We start from the raw sequence: 21,455 nt of genomic DNA on the forward strand, positions 1-21,455 counted from the left end.
TCTCTTTTGAAGAAAAATAGCTTTGTGTGGAATAATGATGCAACCACTGCTTTTAATGCTTTGAAACAAGCTCTATGTTCTCCTCCTGTTTTGGCTCTTCCTAACTTTTCTAAACCATTTGTGCTAGAGACAGATGCTTCTGCTTTGGGTTTTGGGGCTGTATTGATGCAAGAGGGTCATCCCCTTGCTTTCATTAGCAGGGCACTTTCACCAAGGCAGCAATCTTACTCTGTGTATGAAAAAGAACTCTTAGCTATCATCTTTGCAGTCAAGCATTGGTAGCATTATCTTTCTAGTGGTCATTTTATTATTAAGACCGATCAAAAGAGTCTTAAACACCTATTAGAGCAAAAATTGACTACTCCTTTGCAACATGTTTGGCTCTCAAGGCTTATGGGGTATGACTATGAGATTGTGTATAAAAAAGGGGTAGAAAACACGGTTGCTGATGCCCTTTCAAGAGGTCAAGGCCCTACACTATGTGAGATTTCCTATCTACTTTGGATGACACCTTGTTTCAAATGATCACCAAGTCTTGGGAAAATGATGTTCAGATTCACAATAAAATGCAGAAGTTATTAAAGGGAGAACAGGTTCCAAAGTATCAGTGGGATGGTACTATTTTGACAAAGAATTCTAAGATTGTGGTGGGAAAAGATGACGCATTGCAGAAACATATTGTGGATCTCAGTCAAAGTTCAGCAATGGGTGGGCATTCAGGTGTTCATGCTACTGTTCAGAAGATCAAATCTATGTTTACATGGAAAGGCATTCACAAACAGGTAAGACAACTCATCAGAAGTTGTGATGTTTGTCAAAGAATTAAGCATGAGAATGTAGCTTCTCATGGGTTATTGCAATCACTGCCCATTCCAAAGTTTGTTTTTTCAGACATTTCCATGGATTTTGTGGGTGGATTTCCTAAAATACATGTGAAAGACTCCATTTTGGTAGTGGTAGATAGGTTGAAAAAATATGGGCATTTTATTCCATTGGGGCACCCATATTCAGCTGAAACAGTGGCTCAATTGTTTTTGGATCATGTATTTAAGCTGCATGGATGGCCTCAAACCATTGTTTTAGACAGAGATCTTGTTTTCCTCAGTCAATTTTGGAAAGAATTTACCAAATTGCAGGGTATACAGTTATCAATGTCTACAGCTTATCATCCTCAGTCTGATGGCCAGACTGAGGTGGCGAATAGGTGTATTGAAGCCTATTTGAGGAGCATGACAGTGGGCACTAGTTCAAATTGGTTGAAGTGGTTGTCATTGGCTGAATGGTGGTACAATTCTAATTATACTGCCCTAAAGATGACACCTTTTCAAGCCTTGTATGGTTATCCACCACCTATCTTTGTACCTTATATCCCTAAGGACTATTCTATTGAGACAGTGGATCAAGTGCTGACTGAAAGGGAACAGATGATTCAACAGTTAAGGCAATCCTTGTTAACAGCTCAAAATAGGATGAAACAAATTGCAGACAAGCACAAAACAGAAAGAGAATTTAAAGAAGGTGATTATGTCTTTTTAAAATTGCATCCTTACAAGCAGCAATCAGCTAGACCTAATAAACAATCCAAATTGAGCCTTAAATACTATGGACCCTTTATGATAGTGGAAAAAGTTGGGAAAGTTGATTATCGATTAGATTTACCAGAAGAATCGCAGATTCATCCTACATTCCATGTTTCCTTGCTCAAACGGGCTCGGGGAGATCATTCAAAGATTATACCTTTACCATCTCAGCCCCGGTTTCGTTATTACCCAGCTGAAGTAATTGAGAAAAAGATGGTGAAAAAGCGAAATAGTGTGGGAATTAAAGCTTTGATTAAGTGGGAAGGGTTACCATTGACGTAAGCATCATGGGAGGATCTTGAAGAGATGCAATTGAGGTTTCCAGAATTTGAATTTTAAATTTTGGGGCAAAATTTGTTAAAGGGGGGAGTATTGATATGGGGTTTATGAGCTCAGGGGTTATTTTGTAATATTCAATAGTAGCTCAGGGATTATTTTGTAATATTCAATAGTCGAGGGGTTGTAGTTGTAATAAGGATGGTAGTTAGTAGTTAGTTAGTTTCTATTAGTAGTTAAATACTGTTGTAATCAGAGGTTATGGACAGTTATTGATTAAGCTGATTCTCTGTGTTCTTCTTCTCTCTTCTCTTCTTCTTCTCTGATTTTCACCTTTCAATTCCATCACGTATCAGAATCACTTTTAGTTCGATTGTTATTTGATCTGGAAAAAAACCACCCATTCTGAATCCTTCTTGCTAGAGAAGTTAAAGGATCCGAATTCAACGAGTCTGCAGGATTTAGGATCCATATACCACCCCTTATGAATCCTTCTGGTTAGGGATGTTACCGGAACCGAATCTTGATGATATTCAAATCACTCTTAGTTCGGTTGCTACTAGATCCATAAACCACCTATTCTGAATTCTTCTGGTTAGGGATGCTACAGGATCCAAATTCATCCAAGTCTGTATGATTCAGGATCCGGAAACCACCCCTTCTGAATCCTTCAGGTTAGGGTTGCTATACGATCCGAATCCAACCGGGTCTTGATGATAACCGAATTACTCTTAGTTCGGTTGCTATTAGATCCATAAACCACCCATTCTGAATCCTGCAAGCTAGGGAAGTTACAAGATGAATTAAACCGAGTCTGGATGATTTTAGATCAGGATATTAACCTTTCTGAGTCCTTTTACTTATGGATGCTATAGGATCTGAATCCAAGTGATTCTGGATGATATCCGAATTACTTTTAGTTCAGATACAATTCGATCTGGAAAAAACCACCCATTCTGAATCATTCTTGCTAGAGAAGCTACAGGATTCGAATTCAACGAGTCTGCATGATTCAGGATCCAGATACCACCCGTTTTGATTATTGTATTGGTTGTTACAATTATCATATAATTTTTTTGCACTAGTCATTATTATCCGAAATAACAAATAAAGCATGGGTGAAAACCACGCCAATTAATCAAACCATAACTAAAACTCAAGTAATGAAGAAACATTTAACATATTACCTAGTTACTAGTTGATATAAATATTGAATTGAAATCAAAAAACATTGTTGACGCGTTTTGAGGATACTGTGTTCACAAATGTACATGTTTCATGCGAATTCATCATGGATTTTTTTTTCATACACCAATTACACAAGCAGTTTTAAGGTCATGGGGTGTGGAAAAAGGGAAGACGTCGGGGAGTTGACATGACTCCCCCCCCACCCCAATGATATTTCAGTGGCCACGGGGATTATTCCCCGAATTCACCAATCAACTTTTCTCTTTCTATCTCTCTCTTGTTTCTCTCTCTCTTAATATTATTGGAAGGGGAAGAATGGGAACACCATACCCCTTGACCGGGAAGGGGGGGATAAGGTGATGATGTGAAGATGATGTGAAGTTGGGGAAAAGGGATCCACACCCGATGGCCTAACTAGATTGTCATACAATAAAAAGTAATACATAATTCACACACATAAAGCTACCCCACTCTCTTTTTATTTATTGTAATTTCTATCAAGCACCATGTCTAATTGCATTACACATTTTCCTCTACTTAAAATTGATTTTATAACAATTTAACAAACATTTCACGTGTATATATATTATTTCAACTAAAGTAGTTACCCATAAATGAATTATAGATTTAAATATTACTACTAGATGAATCAGTTTTTACAGTGCCAAAATACTTTGATTTCTTTTTGTAATAACTTGATCATATCTTAACCTGCTAATTTGAACTAGTTTATGATTTGAATTTACATGATAATATTACTTATTCAATTGGTTTATACAATTTAATAATCTAGTTATGATAAATTGATGAAACAATAGCGAGTCCAATGACAGCTTCAATAGCTATAACAAAAATAGAAAAATGGCCCCTTTAATTAAAAACTATAAAAAAAATCAGAAAATATTACAAAATTGAGATTAACCGCATTTAATATAAATTCAAGACACATAAGAGCCCTAACCATATTTCGACTTGCAATCAATCTATATACACCGACAGAAAATAAATAGGCACTCAAAACAAGTACATGTACATGTTCGAGCATTATTAACCAACTCCTTATCAATCTAGATTCATTTCAATACTAACAATTTGTCAACTATGGATTATACAAATGTAAATTAAAAAATTATATAAATTAAAAAAATATAAACTAGCTAACTATATTTAACATTCTACCATACCAAACATCATAAAATTTTTAACTTTTGATCTATTACCAAATGCTAGACCTTAAATACCATTTAAAAGACTATGAACTGCATCAGAAATAAGTGAGGCTAAATTCTCATCTTCAGTACTAATAACAGTAGTTGTTTCTTTCACTTGTATCAAACCCTTGTTAGGCTCAAATACATGCAACACATTTGATCCAAATTCATCTTCATCTTTGACTTTTTCCATTGACCCTTTGACCCCAATCTTCTCCAATGCCAAAACTAGACTTTCCAAATCAACCGTACCCCAATGCACCAACGGCATCATCTTTGAAGACATTGTCGGTTTTTCGGCAACTATGTAGTGTTTCGCTTGATCCACAAAGAGCTTGCCTTTTAATCTTGCAATGGTCAACTCTTCGGACTTTAACTTTGATAAAGTCAATTGTGAGGCTAAGTCTGTTGCGATATTCACCTCTAGATGTTTGTTTGGGTTTGGCACACTAAGCGTTTCGTTTTCATTGAAAAATAGACACGATAATGATTCGTTTAAAGGATTGAAGTACGGTTTTGTGTAATCTGGAAGCTGTTAAGAAAGCAAGTGTTAGGAAGTTTGCAAATGACGATGAGAACTAATCAATATTTAGTAAATATTTTTAAAAAATGGTCAGGGCAAATGACGATGAGAATTAATCAATATTTATGTAGTTGACGAAAAAAATTAGATGTTGCAAATAAACAATTTACCAAGATGAGTTTTGGCTGAAGCATTTTAAGCAATTGTGGAACTTTCTCCGACCTACAAGGCAAAAGGTAGTAAGCTATAACAATAAATTCTACAAAACAAAAAAATGTTATTTATTTCTTTGGGTCTCAACTCTCAAGTGTGTACATATAATGTGAGTTGGCGGTTTTATTATGATTATTATAACTAGCAATTAGACCTGTACATTGCAAAAATCGAATGGATTAGTCCAAGCGTTATGTGATGCAGTAACCATATGAAATTTTCAAAGTTGAGGAGGTGTAAATTGGAGTAAAAAAGTAAAGTTTAAAACTTAACAGGGTGGTGGCGATAAAAATGGAGTAATAGTGCAAGGAATAAAACGCAAAGTTTAAAACTTGAAGGGGTAATAGTGCAAGGAGTAAAAGCGCAAAGTTTAAAACTTGAGGGGGTGCAAGGAGTATAAACGCAAAGTTTAAAACTTGAGGGGGTGGTGACGGCATTCAAACTTGAGGGTTGAAAAGGTAAACTTCAAAAGTTGAAGGGGTGTAAAATGAAGTAATAGTGCAAGGGTTAAAAATGCAAAATTTTAAACTTGTTATAAAAATTGTAAAATGGAGTAGTAGTCTAAGGTTAAAATTGTAATTTTCAAAAGTTGAAGTGTGTAAATACAAAGTAATAATACAGGGGTTAAAGCTGAAAGTTTTTAAAATGGAGGGTGTTGGTGGTAAATAGCACCGACATTGTGTTTTATGATATCTAAGAATATGTTTTAAAAGTGGAAAAAAATTCAAGGAAACTTGGCATTACTTACTTTAAACCAGAAACAAAAGAGCACTGCAAAACCTTCATTGCGATAGGCTTAAAAGGCGAGAGTGCGAGATCAGTGTCAACTCCTTCCTGAACGTAGTTGATTAATTATATTATCCACCCACACAAGTAGTATATAATATATATATATATATATAGAAAAAGTATATCGTACATTACGGCTTAACGTACTTCACATACAACAACGTGCGTGATTTGTTCTATAACATGCGTAATTAATGTTTTCAATATGCGTGATTATTGTGGTTCAACATGCGTGATTTTGGATTTTTGAGTTATAACGTGCGTGATTTTAAAATGAACGTGCGTAATTACCTGTCGTATGTCATGTACGTTAAACCGTAATGTACGTTAACCTTCCTCTCTCTCTCTCTCTATATATATATATATATATGTAAATGTTCAAAAGTATAGTAAACTAGAAGTTAAGAGATAAATACCTCGAGAACTAAAAGTGCATTTGGATCCGCATGCCAGCGTTGAAGTAAATGCACAACAGGTCCAAGCCGCAAGCTCCAATGAGGACAAACAACTATGCATGGCTCTTGCCACAACATCCTGTTTGCATAAATGAAACTAGAAATTAAAAAAAAACACTTAAAAATGCTAAATAGTAAATACTCTCCAAGTTGGTATGAGCGGGCAAGATAACGGGTCAAAACAAGTTCGGGTTTGAACGAATTAGATAAAACCACATCTTACAATAATTCGTGTGAGTGAAGCGATGGAAATACGTGGATCTTCTTCTCTTTTATGAGCTCTTCATGAGCAAAAACAGGGTTGCCAGAGTAAAGCTGTGGGATCCAGAGAAAAACGATTATAAAGATGGATGCACGTAAAATGACACTAATAATCGTGTTACTTTTGTTTGAAGTTTGAACATATGATATTATGAGTATTACCTTCTCTTGCCGGTCTTTGCATAACCATTCTGGTAAAATAGTAGTGTATGCCAGCAGTTCCTCTGCCACACTAGAGACGATAAATATCGGAATCTATAAAAAGCAAAGATCTAAGTACCAATAATTTATGTTCTTTAAAAGATATGGTCTTTAGAGAGCAATAATTAATATGAACTAGTATTTTGACCCGTCGCACGTTGCCGTGACGTTGAAACTTAAAGTAACCCGGATTTATACCGTCAAATATTTGACCCGACTCGTTTCCGAACAAAAATTTATGTCAAAACGTAGACCAACTGAAAACGGACATAAAAATAAGCATGAAAAGTCGAAAACGTATAATATTTGACCTGAATCATTATCGAGAAATATTTACGCGCAAAACGTACTTAAAAATAAGCACGTGAGAAAATATTTTTCTTAAGCTAAAGAATGGTACCGCATGTTGCGGCAATGTCAAAACGTAAAGTAACTCGAATTTATACCACCTAGTGAAAACGTATTATTTATGACCCGACTCCTAATTTAAGTTGAGGGGCTATACATGTCATTACCAAAGTTACTAGGCCGTAAGATACATTTGTTTAAGATCAGGGGGTGTAAATACAAATTATGTACTAACAGAAACAGCTATACATGTCGTTACCAAAGTTACTAGGCCGTATGATACATTTGTTTAATCGGGGGGTGTAAATACAAATTATGTACTAAAAGAACCCCCCCCCCCCCCCCCAAAAAAAAAAAAAAAAAAACTTGATGTACTTAATGGCAAGAAAAAATAATGAATAATTACAGTTGTGTCTTAGCAACTATTGCTAATACATCCACTTTTATTATATATAATATTTACTAAGAAACGGAATAAACACCTTGATGTCGGATGATTCAATGTGCAAAGCAAGCAACTCCAGAAGCTGCAAAATGATGCCGAGCCTGCCTATGGGAATGAGAACCGAGCCACCCGCTTTAACGGCGTTCATTGAACATGAGCATATGAAGTTCAATTTCTCCATTTCTTCTGAACTCTCATCGAAATCCTGCAATTCCCACGCGTGTGCATTGTCACTGCAAGAAGTTTATTCCAAAATTAAGATTAAATTTCCGCAGTAACAGTTCCAGCAATCAATTAGAACAGACTGATACAAAATCAGTAGCATCGTCAGTAGAGCTGCGAAAATGTGAAATGAAAACAAATAATATTGGTACAATCAGGTTGGCAAGACTCGAAACACTTGTTGGACATAGCTTTTAGATTTTTTTTAAAAAATAATTAGTATGGCCATATATTAGGGGCACAAACGAGCCAAGCGGCTTGCAAGCTGCTCGAGATTGGCTCGAGAAAAAGCTCGAAACGAGCCGAGGCTTATCGAGCCCGAGCCGAGCTTGAGCCTAAAATAAAGCTCGTGTATTTATCAAGCCCAAGCTCGAGCCTGACATGTGACGCTCGTCAGGCTCGTTGAGCCTTATAGTAATATTAGTTTTTTTAATATTTAATATCATTTACCCCTTATTTAAAGTTGTCTAAACGAGCCGAGCAGAGCTTATTTAAACTTGTTTACGAGCCGAGCCCGAACCTAAAAATAAGCTTGTTTATTAAACGAGCCGAGCTTCACTTATTGAGCTCGCGAGCCTAAAGGAATCTTTTATTTGTATTATTATTATAATATATTAATTATCAGATATTCAGATAATAAACGAGCTGAGCTCGAGCTTGAGAAACTACCAACGAGCCAAGCTCGAGCTCTCATAAGTTAATCGAGCTCGAGCCTAGTTGAGCTCAGGCTCGGCTCGTTTGCACCCTTGCCAAATATGATTACAAAATTATATTGTTTCAATGATGATCTTATTTTTAGACAAAAATGAAATGATATTAATAGCATATTAATTCAAATAAGAAAAAAAACGTTACCTCTTAGTTGAGCAATCAACGGGAACACTAGAGGACGAACTATTCTCACTCTCGACACAAGTATCTCCATTCCATGAAGCGAAATCAGAATATATAAGTACATCACTTCCTAATAGAGCATGGAAATCAAAATCCATCGCGGTTCCAGATGAAAATACAGAGCTTGAAATATATGAGACGTCCCTTTTTGGACTTTTAAGACTCCAATTACATGAACCTATTTCTAAACCAGAGCTCAAAGCCTTTATGATTAACGTGCCATTATAGCAAGCTTCTTCTGCATATTTAAGAGACTGGACTTTCCGTAAACATTCCTTCACATCAGTTGCGCTGAGAAGAATCTTATGTTATTTCTTTGTACATAAATACATATAACTTATAAAACAATACAAATTTATTTAAAAAAAAAAAGAATACTTCTCGGTAGGCCTGTAAACGAACCAAACGTTCATAAGCTGTTCGTGAACTTGTCGGCGGGAAGTTCATCTATATTCGTTTATTTAATAAACGAACGGACATGAACAAATTTTTTTGTTCATTTAATTAAACGAACGAACATGAACACATGATTTGTTAGTCCATTTATGTTCGTTTATTTACATTCGTTTAAATTTTAATATATACATAAGTAGTTATATTTATATAAATATTAACATAGAAGTGTCTTTATAACTACTTATATAAATATAAATAATTAGTAATTAAAATAAGCTTCAGAATGGAACTTATCGTAATTAATCACTAATTTACTTATAAAAAACTAGTTTTGGTTCGTTTGTCTTCGTATATTGGTAAATTATGTTCATTTATGTTATTTCAATCATGTTCGTTTAAGTTTGTTTGTTTATGTCCGTTTACATTCATGAACTGTTCGTTTAGTTTTAAACAAACGAACATAATCAAACACGGACATACCATTTAACTTAAAGAACGAACATGAACAACAAAAAGTTGTTTGATTATATGTTCGTGTTCGGTTAAAGTTAAATAAACGAACACGAACATGCCTTGTTCGTTTTCGTTCGGTTCGTTTACAGCCCTACATGTCGGAAAGGATGCAGCAATTTTTTTAGACTAGAGTGAGTACACATAACATATTCAAGTCAGTTTTTACTTTCATGCAGTTTACGCCAAGTTACGACGGCATATTTAAGCCATTTTTTTATTAAAAAAAACGATCCAGAACTTGATCATACAACTGTTACCTGTACAATGACAACCAACTACCAAGCTCGGTTCCATCTTTACCGAGAAGTACCTCTTTCAGTGTCGGTGGAAGTGCTTCAAGCTCGTCCCAATTGAGCGATTGAAGTAAACCAGTCTCCTTGGGTCCATAAAACTGCGTATATTCCGTATGCATTGCAACAAGATCCTCCATCAATAACTGACCAAGCCTTGCAGTCACCTCGGTTGCATACACCTAAGTAAATTTTACAACAAAAAAAACAATGAATTGATAGTAAACTTTATGGTAAAATGCCATTTTCATCCCTGAAGTTTGGCCAGTTTTGCGACTTTCATCCAAAGGTTTGTTTTTCTGCATCTGGATCCAAAAGTTTTAACCTTGCCATTTTCATCCGGCTCGTTAACTCCATCCAATTTTCGTCGTTAAGTCAGGGGTATTTTCGTCTTTTTTTGTTAGCCTAAAGGGCAACTCAGTCTTTTGAATACTTGTACATTATGCTATATGCTTGTACGTAAAGTGAAAAAGACTGAATTGCCCTTTAAGTTAACAAAAAAAGATGAAAATACCCCTGACTTAACAGAGAAAACTGGATGGAGTTAACAAGCCGGATGAAAATGGCAAGTTTTCAAACCTTTTGGTTCCAGATGCGAAAAAGCAAACCTTTGGACGAAAGTCGCAAAACTGGCCAAACCTTAGGACAAAAACGCCATTTTACTCAACTTTAATTAGAGATGGCAATTTCCATAAATAAAACCTCTTAAAATTCCTAATGGTCAAACTGACCCATATCTAAAACACCTGTAACTGACTCGTTACCTAACCCCCCCCCCCCCCCCCCCCCCATTTCACCACCTCTAATTAAAACTTTCAATTCCCATATTCTCGACCATGAAATGGTTTTTAGTTACCTTGGCCGAAAAACCTTCAGTGCGAGTAAGAAACGGCAAACCCAACATCCCCATCGGACTCGATATCAGTACAACGTCAATCAGAGAAACATCCCATAGGTGCAATCGTTCAACAGTTTTGTAATACGGTTCTGTAGGTATTAAATTATTCTTGTCAAGCAGCTTCTCGGTTTTCGGGTGCGAAGCGGAAGATGAACAAGAAAACGTCTGTTCGTTAAGGTTTTCATATAAAGCGGTGGATATTGGGGAAAAGATTGTTAGGGCAGATAGATCGAGAGGGCAATCAAATAATATGTGGAAACCGCATAAGTTGACGATGTTGCATGGTGGAAGATTGTAACCCCCGGTTTCACTTAAACTCGTCTGCACATAATTGAAACAGAAGACACGTAAATACATTTATGTATGAACAGCACACACAAAAAGTTTAAGGAGTCGAGAGAAATGAAACGTACGAACTTCATAGGATATGTATGGATCAATTGGGATAGTGCTACAAGTTGTTGCTGGTCAAAGGTTTATCAAAACAACCAACTAGCATACTCTTTCTACCAAAATAGAATTGGCTAGTCGCACACTGCAAACACAAGCAACCAAAAAAATATTTAAAGATTTTGAGAAATCTGGTCTGGGTCCTTCACATTGTGTTCAAAATATTGGTCCCCGCCTTGGAATCGGAATAAATGGCACCGTGTGCGAGTCGTCTAACGTTCAACGTAATATTATAATGTGTGCATAAAATAGAACAAGTTTCATTCCACAACTTAGAGAAACATACATAATTAAATATTATCACATACTTTATGTCTATTATTCCTTTACAAGACTGTCAGGAATTTGCGTTGGAAAATCAGGCCCTTGATCAAGCACACAAACACGATTTGAACAACTTGTTCGACTCTTTTTATTACTATTCAAAGCATAGAAATTACAATGACCCTAACCGTCAATTTATACTAAACTCGGTCTAATCCTAACTCAACTCAAACACTATTCTAACAATAAGATAAACCAACTGTATAAACATATCTAATAAACAGATATGTTTGAGATTTCTCAAATGGTATGCCTCGAGCAGGTAGGAATAGGCTGCGTGTTAAGAATAGTGTTCAGTAAAATCAGAATCAACAATCAAGAGATGATACTTGATACATAAAAAAGTTATCGAAATAACAATAAAACATCAAAGAACGGAACAATTAAGCAAGAATCAAGAGCTGATACTCGAGCAAGTTATTTCAAGATTTGATTCAATTATTATACACGCTACTGGAAACATATAACATATAAAAGTCGAGCAAGTATTCTGCACCAAACACAAAATTTCAAATCTTTCTCAAAGCAACTAATGGAAGATTGACATTCATTATTTATAAACAAGTTTCATTATTCAAATTCAATACGTAAGCCAAGAATCCATCAAAGTAACAGGGAACTATATAAACTAAGAGGGTGTTTGGCCTAGCTTTTATTTAAACCAGCGTCTGCTTAATCGATTAAAGAACAATATTTTACTTGGCGATTGAGGTATTGAACCACAGACGATGACCGGAAATTAGGGCGGATTGAGTGTGAACTGGTTATGAGGTTGGAGAGACAAAACTTTTGAAGGTCTGATTGCCGCTAAACCTTAGGGCTAGATAGATAGGTTACAGACACCGAAAATCGTCAAAATTATGGGCTTGTTTGGCTAAGCTTATTTAACTCAAAAAGGACTTTTTGTTAAAAGGACTTATTGACTTATGACTTTTTGAAAAGGAGTTTTTGAAAAAGTGTTTGGATTAGCTGATGGGGTGGGAAAAGCCAATAAGTCAATAAGTTATTTTTTAAAAAGTGTTTGGCTTAGCTTATTCATGTAAAATGACTAAAAGGGGCATTCTTTTATAAGTCATTAAGTTGTTTTTTAAAAAGTGTTTGGCTTAGCTTTTTTGTTTCTCTTCCCTTCCTAATAGAATGTTTAAAGAAGTAAAATTTTGAAAAAAAAATCACATATAAGACAATGATCATATCACATTAAATGTTGCGTGTTTATAACCCGTGGTGGACTTAGACGAAAGCAGCCAACTGAACTATTTAAAAAGTGCAGCTAGTCCATCCACACCACCTGAACCGCATATCATCCCGTTTGGATCAGGTAACTCAGATGGACCAACTGAACTTTTTAAAATGCAGGCCACGGGATGCTAAAGCATTAGAAAACGGGTCGAATTAACTGAACTCTTTCGCTGGTATCTATGTTGATTTTTGTTGCTCTATGCTATGTCTTGCAGCTTATATTCGCTGATGAAGGAAAACGATGTAGGAAAGACGATGTTCAACAAAATATTTTAACTCTTTCGGGTCGAATTAACCAAGCGGTAGTATATAGACTAATATATTATAGGAAAATACATAAGAAAATAATTAATTTTCTTATTCTACTATACGTTAGTTTTAAAAAGTGTTTACGAGGCGTGTCTACTAAGCGAAAGGTGACCTAAGGCGGAAGTTCCTCTGTTTTTGTGCAAGTAAGACGCAATATACACAAAAGATGATGTTGAGACGCAAAAGGCGCACAACAAACGACTTAAAGCGCAGCTAGGCACGCACCTAGCGCACATTGCGACTTTTTGTGCATCAAAATGTTGTAAAATAGACCTTTTAGGTCGTACATGGAGATAATGGCTAGCGGGTAACCGACAACCACAACACCAACTATCAGATTTGGGTTATTCAAGAGTATACTACTGACGAAAGTTGACAACATGGCCCCGACAAAGCAAACCAAATTAAAGTACCAGCAGGCACAAAAATCAACTACACCCTCAAAAACGGAGAATGTAAGCTGCAAGATACAACATAAACAGCGAAAAAAAGGTAACGAAACAGACCTGAAGAACGGTGTGGGATCTAGAGATGAGCGTGGTACCGGTACCGGTACTGAAAATACCGATACCGAAATTTGTCAAAACTGGGTACCGGTACTGAAATATTCGGTACGGGACCGGTACGGTACCGGTATTTGAAGGTAAAATTCGGTATTTTACCGGTACCGTAACAAACTGGTACCGATACCGAAAGTACGGATACCAAAAATGCCAAAAAGTGGGTACCGGTACGGTATCGGTACCAGTATCAAATGCTCATCCCTAGCGGGATCAGTGAAGGAGAAGAGAACGAAATCGACTGAACTTAGCACTTAGACAATTTAAAGTCTTTTTTAATATTCCGTCCTTGTCAGTTTGTGTGAAGATTTTAAAGAAGTAAAATGTTGAAAAATTTTCACATATGAAACATTGTTTATGACCCGTAGACGAAAGCGGCAAACTGAACTTGTTAAAAAGTTGAATTGGTCCATCTACACCACCTGAGCTAGCTTGATGACATATTTCAAAACCCCCCAAATTGAAACGATCTACCAGTGAGTCATGATTTATATTCAAACAATCAACAAATTAAACAAACAATAGCAAAAACAGCAGCAGCCGGAACAAACAAACAATCTGACCTTAGCGGAACAAGTAGCAGGGGACGTGAACCCGATGTCTGGGAGCCGGAACTGGCGTGAAGAACTCGCTGCTGTGGAGTGATGTTGGGGCTGTGGAGAAAAGAAACAGCAGCGACATGTGTAGGGCATTATGGGTAATTTGGTAATTTTGTTTTTGAAAACTTATAAGCAGCTCAAAAAGTCATAATACCCGACTTCTTCGAACTGACTTTTTAAAAAATGTTTTTTTAGATTTATAAAACACTTTTTCTCCTTATTAGCTTTTTATAAAAGTCAATACGTTATAAATAGGTGTTGAAAAGCTTAGCCAAACACCTCGTATGTATCAGTATCGACTATCGAAAATGTTTGATAAGATATCATTATTTAAAGGTAAAAATGATATTTTATTAGTATCGTGCCGATATCCTAAACCTAATCATCGAAGTATGTAATCATCTAATAATTGAAGTATGTAATCATAGAAGAAAAATATGTTCAAAGTTAAGTCTAATATTAGCCGATAGATGAAAATTAGGATTATTAAAATTCAATAACCCTAAATTGTATAGGCTATTATGTATGCTAAAGATTTGTAGCCACCGGTAGTTGTTACACTTATTTTTGTTGGCGTTGATATTGAGTCTTCTTGAGTATTGCATGTCTATATTGTCGGAAGCCTTTAAATCTCATTGTTTTGTCTTTTCATGTGGTGAGGGTTTAAATCTCATTGGTGACAAAAATTAGCCGTTAAAAAAAACATGGGGGGTGTAACAAATACACTAGTATTCGGTTTTATGAGTTATAAATATGTGTAACTGAAACGGAACAACTCCCTCGGTTTCTACGTGGTAGTTTGGTTCGGAAAGAATTCATACTATACCCACACTCTGACTTTCTAATCTTACATTATAGAAAAGATAATTTTATACTCAAAACCATACTATACCGATAGGGGTGTTCATCAGGTTTTTTGTTCAGATTTCGGGTTTTTCAGGTCGGGTTGTTCGGATTTTTGTCTGGGAAAAATAGACCCGATAACCAACCCATTTAAAGTTTGGATTATTTGGATTCGGGTTAGTTTGGGTCGGGTTACTTGGTTTTCGGGTTTAGATATAAAATGAAAATAAATGTTATTTACATAATATTATCAAAATTCATATTAATACTTTGAAAATAGCATTATAGTTTAAACATTATTTGCAAATATGATATTATAATGCTCAAAAGTCCCAAAACTTAATATTCTAAATATTAAAGACTCGAAACCAAAACACGTCTATTAAAAAAACAATAAATGTTCGGGTTTTTTTTAGGTTTTTCGGGTCGGATTGTTTGGGTACCAAATAACCGAACCATTTAAAGTTTGGGTTGGCCTGGTTCAAGTTTTTTGGGTCCAGGTGGCTTTGAATTTGGGCTGGGTTTCAGGTTTTGGATAAAAATGAACAGCCCTATTAATACTGATATATGGTATTATATAACAGTTTTGTACCGACTTGGGTTGTTCAAATTGCTCGACTCTCGAGACTCGTTCGATGCTCGATCGAAAAATGTTCGGAATTTGCTCGTTCAGTTCTGCTTGATTGAAAAAGGTGCTCGGTTCGGATCAGTTCGGTTTGAAACGAACCGAGCATGAGCAAAGGCCCACTCAGTTCGATTCGACTCAGTTGGCTTAAATTAATTTTTAATATATATATATATATATATATATATATATATATATATATATATATATATGTGCATATTAATAAAATAAGTAGAGGCACATATTATTAATGTTTGGTCCAAGATCCAACTAGCGCACATTTAATTATAGAACTGAAGGCCGATACCAATAGTCCATTGTCCAATAATCCAGGGTAATTGAGTCAAAATACCGAAATGTGAAGTGTCGATGGATACTTAAGTGTCAACCCGCCATTCAATTCAGAAGTACATAATCCTAATTAAAACCTCGCATCAACCATCATTATTCGAATTCTCCGTCACCAAGACGTCAACTCCCTAACGTTTTGCTTCAATCGGTTCATTCGATTTCAAACTTCTCATTGATCAAAGGCCCGCTTCAATTGATTGACGATTCATCTTTCCGCTTAAATAATCTCGGTAGAAACAATTGAGTGTTTTTTGTATCCCTTTTTATTCCATAAATTTATACTTGTGTTCTTATTGCACGAAACCTTAAGGACGAAAACTGCACCTTACTCTAAAAACTGACAACCTCATCGTCACTTTTTCCATTTGTTATGCAATGTAAAATACTCGGATCGAAGACGCCTGTTCGACATTGGCTCGGTTGAGAAAGCGCTTGATTTAATTAGTTACAGTTTGTAAACGAACCAAGCACAAGCAAAGATCCGATCGGTTCAACACTTTATCAAATTTTCATATCCGATTTTAGTTAATCAGAATTTCGGTATATGTGGTACGGTAGTGGTACACCATTTCACGTCATCAAGGGTGTTTGGGCATATACATATCCGGTCTAGGGTAACGAAAGACTTATGCTTTCCGTTCGTCGTCTTCTTCCTCTCTACGTATGTAATCAATCATCTTCTTTTTCCATCTTTCTCTTTATTCTTAATTAATTTTGACCCTTTTCATTAATTTCCTTCAGGTGCCTTTCAAATCATCAAGACACTATTTTTCTCTTAAAAAAATATCTATGAATAATAATGGAGGTTTTGGCCCTAGGTTTGTGTAAACTGAATCCTATTGTTGTTGTTGTTGTTGTTTTGTTGCTTATTTGTTTGCATTATTATAATGTTAAATTATGTTTGTGTTGAAGTGGTTTTGTAGCACCAGATGTTTCATCACATGGATCAACTCTCAGGTCATTCTGTACCAGCAAAGGTGTGTGTTAATGTTTTATATTATTTATTGCCCCTTATTGCCTATTAGCATAAAAAAAACCAGTTATTTGTCACAATGAAAAGGGAATGATCCAAACTTGAGAATGTTCATGTAGGAAATAGAGGCTGATTGATATGATATGTGATGCGATGCGATGAGTATGGTTGTAAAAATCGCCAGGCGCTAGTCGAGCAGTGGGGTACTGAATATTGAGTAGCGATTAATAGGGATTAGTCGGATTGGAATTTTATATGTAATTATTCAAACTTGTATGTATATGTATACTGACTAGCGCTAGTCGGGCGATGGGGTACTGAATACACGCAAAATTTTATATGTGATTTTTTTTAACTTATTAATCAGACTGGATTAGTAAGTATATTTTTCATGTAATTCAAAGGGTTTGACTAATTTTGACCGACTACCGATTTGGGTCCGACTAGGTGAAATTCAATCGGTATACTACCGATTATCGATTAATCGCCGATTAATCCCGATTTTTACGATACTGGATGAGACTAGAGTGATGGTTAACAATAGATTTACCAGTAGAGGGGGACTAGTATTAGTACTATGTGTTTGAGCAAAAGGGTAGCCAAGAAACAAACATTTTGACGACCAAAACACTCTTAGATTAACGTACGAGGGAGAATATAGCATAAGGTGATTTTTGGTTTCGACACGTTATGTGGCTGTTGATAGACAAATGATGAGCAATATCAAGTAAATGTCAACGTTGGAGGACTGTACACATAACTGATTTGAAAGTTAATACTAGATGCATAGTTGTTAAAAGCCATCGCCTCTTCTGCCTAGGCCCATTTTTCAGGCGAAGCGAGGCAGTTGCGCTTTAAGTCGAGGAAATTGCGCTTTAACTCTCCAGGTTATGGTTCAGGCGCACATTCCGGCAAGATTCCTAGATTCCAGAGAGTTTCTGGCTAAATTCCGACAAGATTCTAGCCAAATTTCTACTTTTAATCAAGGAAAACTACTTTTCTACACTAATACACTAGTATTTTGGTACTAATTAGATGATATAAATTGTTACATAATAGACTTTGTTTATTTTATTTGAAGAATAGTATTCTTTTTCTAATACATGATATATTTTTTAAAATTTTTCATTATGCGCTTTATTTTTCTCAGGCCCTCGCTTTTTCTGCGCTTTGCGCCTAGGCCCCAGGCGAGGCTTATGCGCCTTGAGTGCGCCTAGTGCCTTTAATAACTATGACTAGATGAACGGAACATAACAAAACAGAAATTGATCATGTAATATCATGATACACTCTGTTTTACCACACTTACTGATGATTAGAGCGGGTAGTTTAGTAAAGTACACTGTTATTGGCATATAAACTGACTTGTACGTAGTGTGACACAAACATCATGATGCCGTTTTTCCTTTTACTTATATGTTAGGTGTCGTATAAATATCAGAAACAAGTTTCCTTATAATTTATTGCAATAGGGTTTTTTTTTCATGTTTTCCCACCGTCCCTCAAAAACTGACTTGTATATAGTGTTTTTCAGATTTGTCAGCTGAGAAATGTGTCCCATGCAACCGAAAGGGTTTGAGCCCTATGACCGAAGATAGTGCCAATGCGTTGAAACCCAAGGTCCGCTTATTTATATCTATCTATCTCAGGGGCTGTTTGGCAACTTTTGAATGGTTAAGTGCTGAACCAATAAGAGTTCTGAATCATTAAGTGTTGAACCAGTAAGAAATCTGAACCATTAAGAGCCAGTATAATGCTTAATCGTTCAGAGGCAAATGTCTGACCAATTAAGATTAGAGGTCTTAAGCTTAACCATTCAGACTCTGTATAATGCTTAACCATTCAGAGGCAAATGTCTGAACCATTCAGACATTTGCTCGCGAAACAAACAGTCTGAATCATTAAGAGCCCCATTAAGAGGTAAACAAACAGACCCTTAATCTTGATGAAAAATAAATTGATGTTGGTTATGATTTAGGTCCCTGAATGGGAGTTGTTAAGCGATGGTGGCATAATGAAGCTACGTCGAAAGTGGAAAGTTAAGAATTTTCTCTTAGGGTTGGAGTTCTTTAAGATCGTTGCTGACTTGGCTGAATCTGAAGGTCTCCGTCTCTTTGCAAAATTCATTATAATGAGATGAGGCTCGTTATAAATTGGTTATGATCTATATTTTGACTACGGTTGTTTAAATACAGGCCATCATCCCGATCTTCATCTTGTTGGATGGAACAACGTGACAATCGAGATATGGACACATGCTTGCGGTAAGAATGCTATATCAACGTACTTGAGTCGGTGGTCCATTTTGGTTATTATCCTAAAGAAACCTATATGATGGCTATGCCTTATTGAAAATGAGCTTGTTAGCAGTGGCGGACCCAGGATTTTATTTCAATGGGGTCCATTTTCGGGTCGGTCCTCGTTCGGGTCGAGTTAAAGTGAGGTTTGAACTAGATTTTTAAAAAAAATAAGAAAAATGTGCTTATCAAGGATTGAACTCATGACCTCTTGGTGGAAAAGAGGGAGATTTACCACTACACCAGCTTTCTTTTTCTTTCGATGGTGTCCACGTAATTGTATTTATGGGGTCCATATACAATTTAATATACCGAATCTACTATTTTTTTAAAAAAGATTGGGGTCCGGGGACCCCGGTGGCACCAATGTAGGTCCGCCCCTGCTTGTTAGTGTGATGAGCTATCTTATCATAAAATGCGACATAAGCAAGAAACGGAGAAAATGTATAATTACTAGAACAAGTTGTTTTCGTTGCAAATACAAGAAGTTGATGTTGTAGATGTGCGACATGTGCAGGTGGGCTCACGCAAAATGATTTCATACTAGCTGCGAAGATCGACAAGCTACCCGTCGAATCTTATCTTAAATGAGTTTACTACAAGTTACCTGGATTTTACAAGACTTTTATAATATGCTGTTAGCCTGTTAGGTGGTTATTTACGTATTCTGTTTCTGTTTCTGTTTTTGTTTTATTGATCATTAGTTGGTACCCTGGAGTAGGGGAAGGTTCATTTGAGAAGAAATTTTTATTGAGAAGAAAAAGAATAAAAGGGTAAAATTGTAAAACATTAAATAGTTTTTTTCTCATCTCATTTATTATTATGTTTGACTAATTAATTTGTCATTAAGACTATAATCCTCCACACTAAATATTTTTACCTACACACATCAAAAGTTATCCTACACATTTCGAAATTTATCCTACACATATTGAAATTTATCCTACACAACTCGTAATTTATCCTACACGCCTCGTATTTATCCTACACTATAAATGTATTTTTATTTTTATTTTTTTGTGAAAAATATATATCTTAAAAATAAGTTACAAATGAGTTATTAAAGATGAAACTACCAATTAATGATGTATGTAAGTTTACTAATATACCCTTATAGTTACATTAAGTACAAATATTAAATGAAGTCTAATGAAGCATTCCTATTGGTTGAAGTTTCTTCTTTTTTCTTCTTACAAAGAATTTCTTCTCATTTGAACCCTCCACCCCTGGAGTATGTTGATCTTTATGGTCTGGGTTTGTCGTGTTTCATCGCGTGGGGAATGCTTGAGGGGTTGAACGCGTTATTTAATTTTACAAAATTTAGTCGAATTTCAAAGTATATTTGTACTTGACATATATGAGGAAAAGATGGAAAGATGTCATTACAAAATACGATGATGTATAGTGATTCAGGTGGATGTTAACAAACCCCTCGTGCGCTCGCTCCTTAGTTTTCAAAGATGAGTTGTTCCTTACTAGTCTTCTCTAAAAACATTATAGATCACTGGTGTATAAATTACACAACTTCTCTCTACAAATAATGATAAAGAGAAAGAATTAGTGTTTGAGCTTTTCAGTTGTGCTTATCTTCTCTTGCTTTTATATCTTACCAATCACTTAAAGGTATTTTTAAGTTGCAATAGCTAAGTCAGCAAGTAGTTGGACAGTTGATATCAAAATGACTGGTGGATCTAGAAATATTCAGGGGTATCCTAAAATTATTATTTTTTATAGTACACCCATAAAACGGAAATTGGTTTTGTTGTATATTCAAGGGCATTGGCGAAACCAGAAATATTAATCCGGCGGGGTCACAGTATATTTTTTTTAATCTCCAATTAGCATATATCAATAAAAAAAATTCACCTACATAAAAATAATATAAGAAGCGTAACTGTAACATTAAAGTGACATATTTGCAAAAAAAAAAATATATATATATACCATTATATATACGTAAAACAAGAAAAATTTTCCCGTGTGAAATAAAAAATTGTAACAGAAGGTAAACTAAATTTAATAGAAGATAAACTAAAAATATAGCTATACAAATAAGATAGAGAAAGGAGAGTAGGATAGAACTATGTATACTTTCACCAACTTTCAATTTCATCATTTTCTAGTTTTCCTTTTTATTTCACTCATCTTCATCTTCTTCAAGAATACTAACAGAGCAGCTTCA

The 21,455-nt window shown here is 35.5% G+C and overlaps 2 protein-coding genes across 3 annotated transcripts; one reads left to right on the plus strand and one right to left on the minus strand.

The window, feature by feature from the left end:
* Positions 1-4,188: 4,188 nt before the first annotated feature.
* Positions 4,189-14,278, minus strand: LOC110923277 (integrator complex subunit 9 homolog). The gene is made up of 12 exons (XM_035984381.1): positions 14,149-14,278; positions 11,117-11,238; positions 10,662-11,024; positions 9,773-9,987; positions 8,568-8,897; positions 7,528-7,723; positions 6,659-6,751; positions 6,459-6,550; positions 6,197-6,314; positions 5,740-5,825; positions 4,949-5,000; positions 4,189-4,787 (listed from the first exon to the last, which is right to left on the minus strand). The coding sequence occupies exons 2-12, from the start codon at positions 11,123-11,125 to the stop codon at positions 4,278-4,280; spliced, it is 2,064 nt and encodes a 687-aa protein (XP_035840274.1). The 5' UTR covers positions 11,126-11,238; positions 14,149-14,278; the 3' UTR covers positions 4,189-4,277.
* A 2,247-nt stretch (positions 14,279-16,525) lies between these two features.
* LOC118487492 (pterin-4-alpha-carbinolamine dehydratase 2, mitochondrial-like) lies at positions 16,526-20,602 on the plus strand. Of its 2 annotated transcripts, XR_004881862.1 has the most exons (8): positions 16,526-16,664; positions 16,745-16,821; positions 16,916-16,980; positions 18,511-18,596; positions 18,955-19,078; positions 19,172-19,240; positions 19,791-19,983; positions 20,498-20,602. XR_004881862.1 is itself a non-coding variant. In XM_035984383.1 (7 exons), exons 1-7 carry the CDS (start codon positions 16,632-16,634, stop codon positions 19,862-19,864), a joined length of 528 nt encoding a protein of 175 aa, XP_035840276.1. In that variant the 5' UTR covers positions 16,526-16,631; the 3' UTR covers positions 19,865-20,017. The 2 variants fall into 2 exon arrangements, 1 of the variants encoding a protein (XP_035840276.1); XM_035984383.1 differs by lacking the exon at positions 20,498-20,602 and having other exon boundaries at positions 19,791-20,017.
* Positions 20,603-21,455: the final 853 nt, after the last annotated feature.

The sequence above is a fragment of the Helianthus annuus genome, chromosome 2 (genome assembly GCF_002127325.2).
Source record: "Helianthus annuus cultivar XRQ/B chromosome 2, HanXRQr2.0-SUNRISE, whole genome shotgun sequence".
NCBI lineage: Eukaryota > Viridiplantae > Streptophyta > Magnoliopsida > Asterales > Asteraceae > Helianthus > Helianthus annuus.

What these genes read in the sequence shown, in the direction of transcription:
- LOC118487492 (XM_035984383.1), top strand. Translation starts at nt 16,632, where the DNA reads ATGCTTTCCGTTCGTCGTCTTCTTCCTCTCTAC. An exon ending in GTCGTCTTCTTCCTCTCTAC is followed by an intron (nt 16,665 to 16,744) that starts GTATGTAATCAA and finishes AATTTCCTTCAG; the next exon opens with GTGCCTTTCAAATCATCAAG. An exon ending in TGACTTGGCTGAATCTGAAG is followed by an intron (nt 19,079 to 19,171) that starts GTCTCCGTCTCT and finishes GTTTAAATACAG; the next exon opens with GCCATCATCCCGATCTTCAT.
- LOC110923277 (XM_035984381.1), bottom strand. An exon ending in CTGAAGGTTTTTCGGCCAAG is followed by an intron (nt 9,988 to 10,661) that starts GTAACTAAAAAC and finishes AAATTTACTTAG; the next exon opens with GTGTATGCAACCGAGGTGAC. An exon ending in AGTTGGTTGTCATTGTACAG is followed by an intron (nt 8,898 to 9,772) that starts GTAACAGTTGTA and finishes GATTCTTCTCAG; the next exon opens with CGCAACTGATGTGAAGGAAT.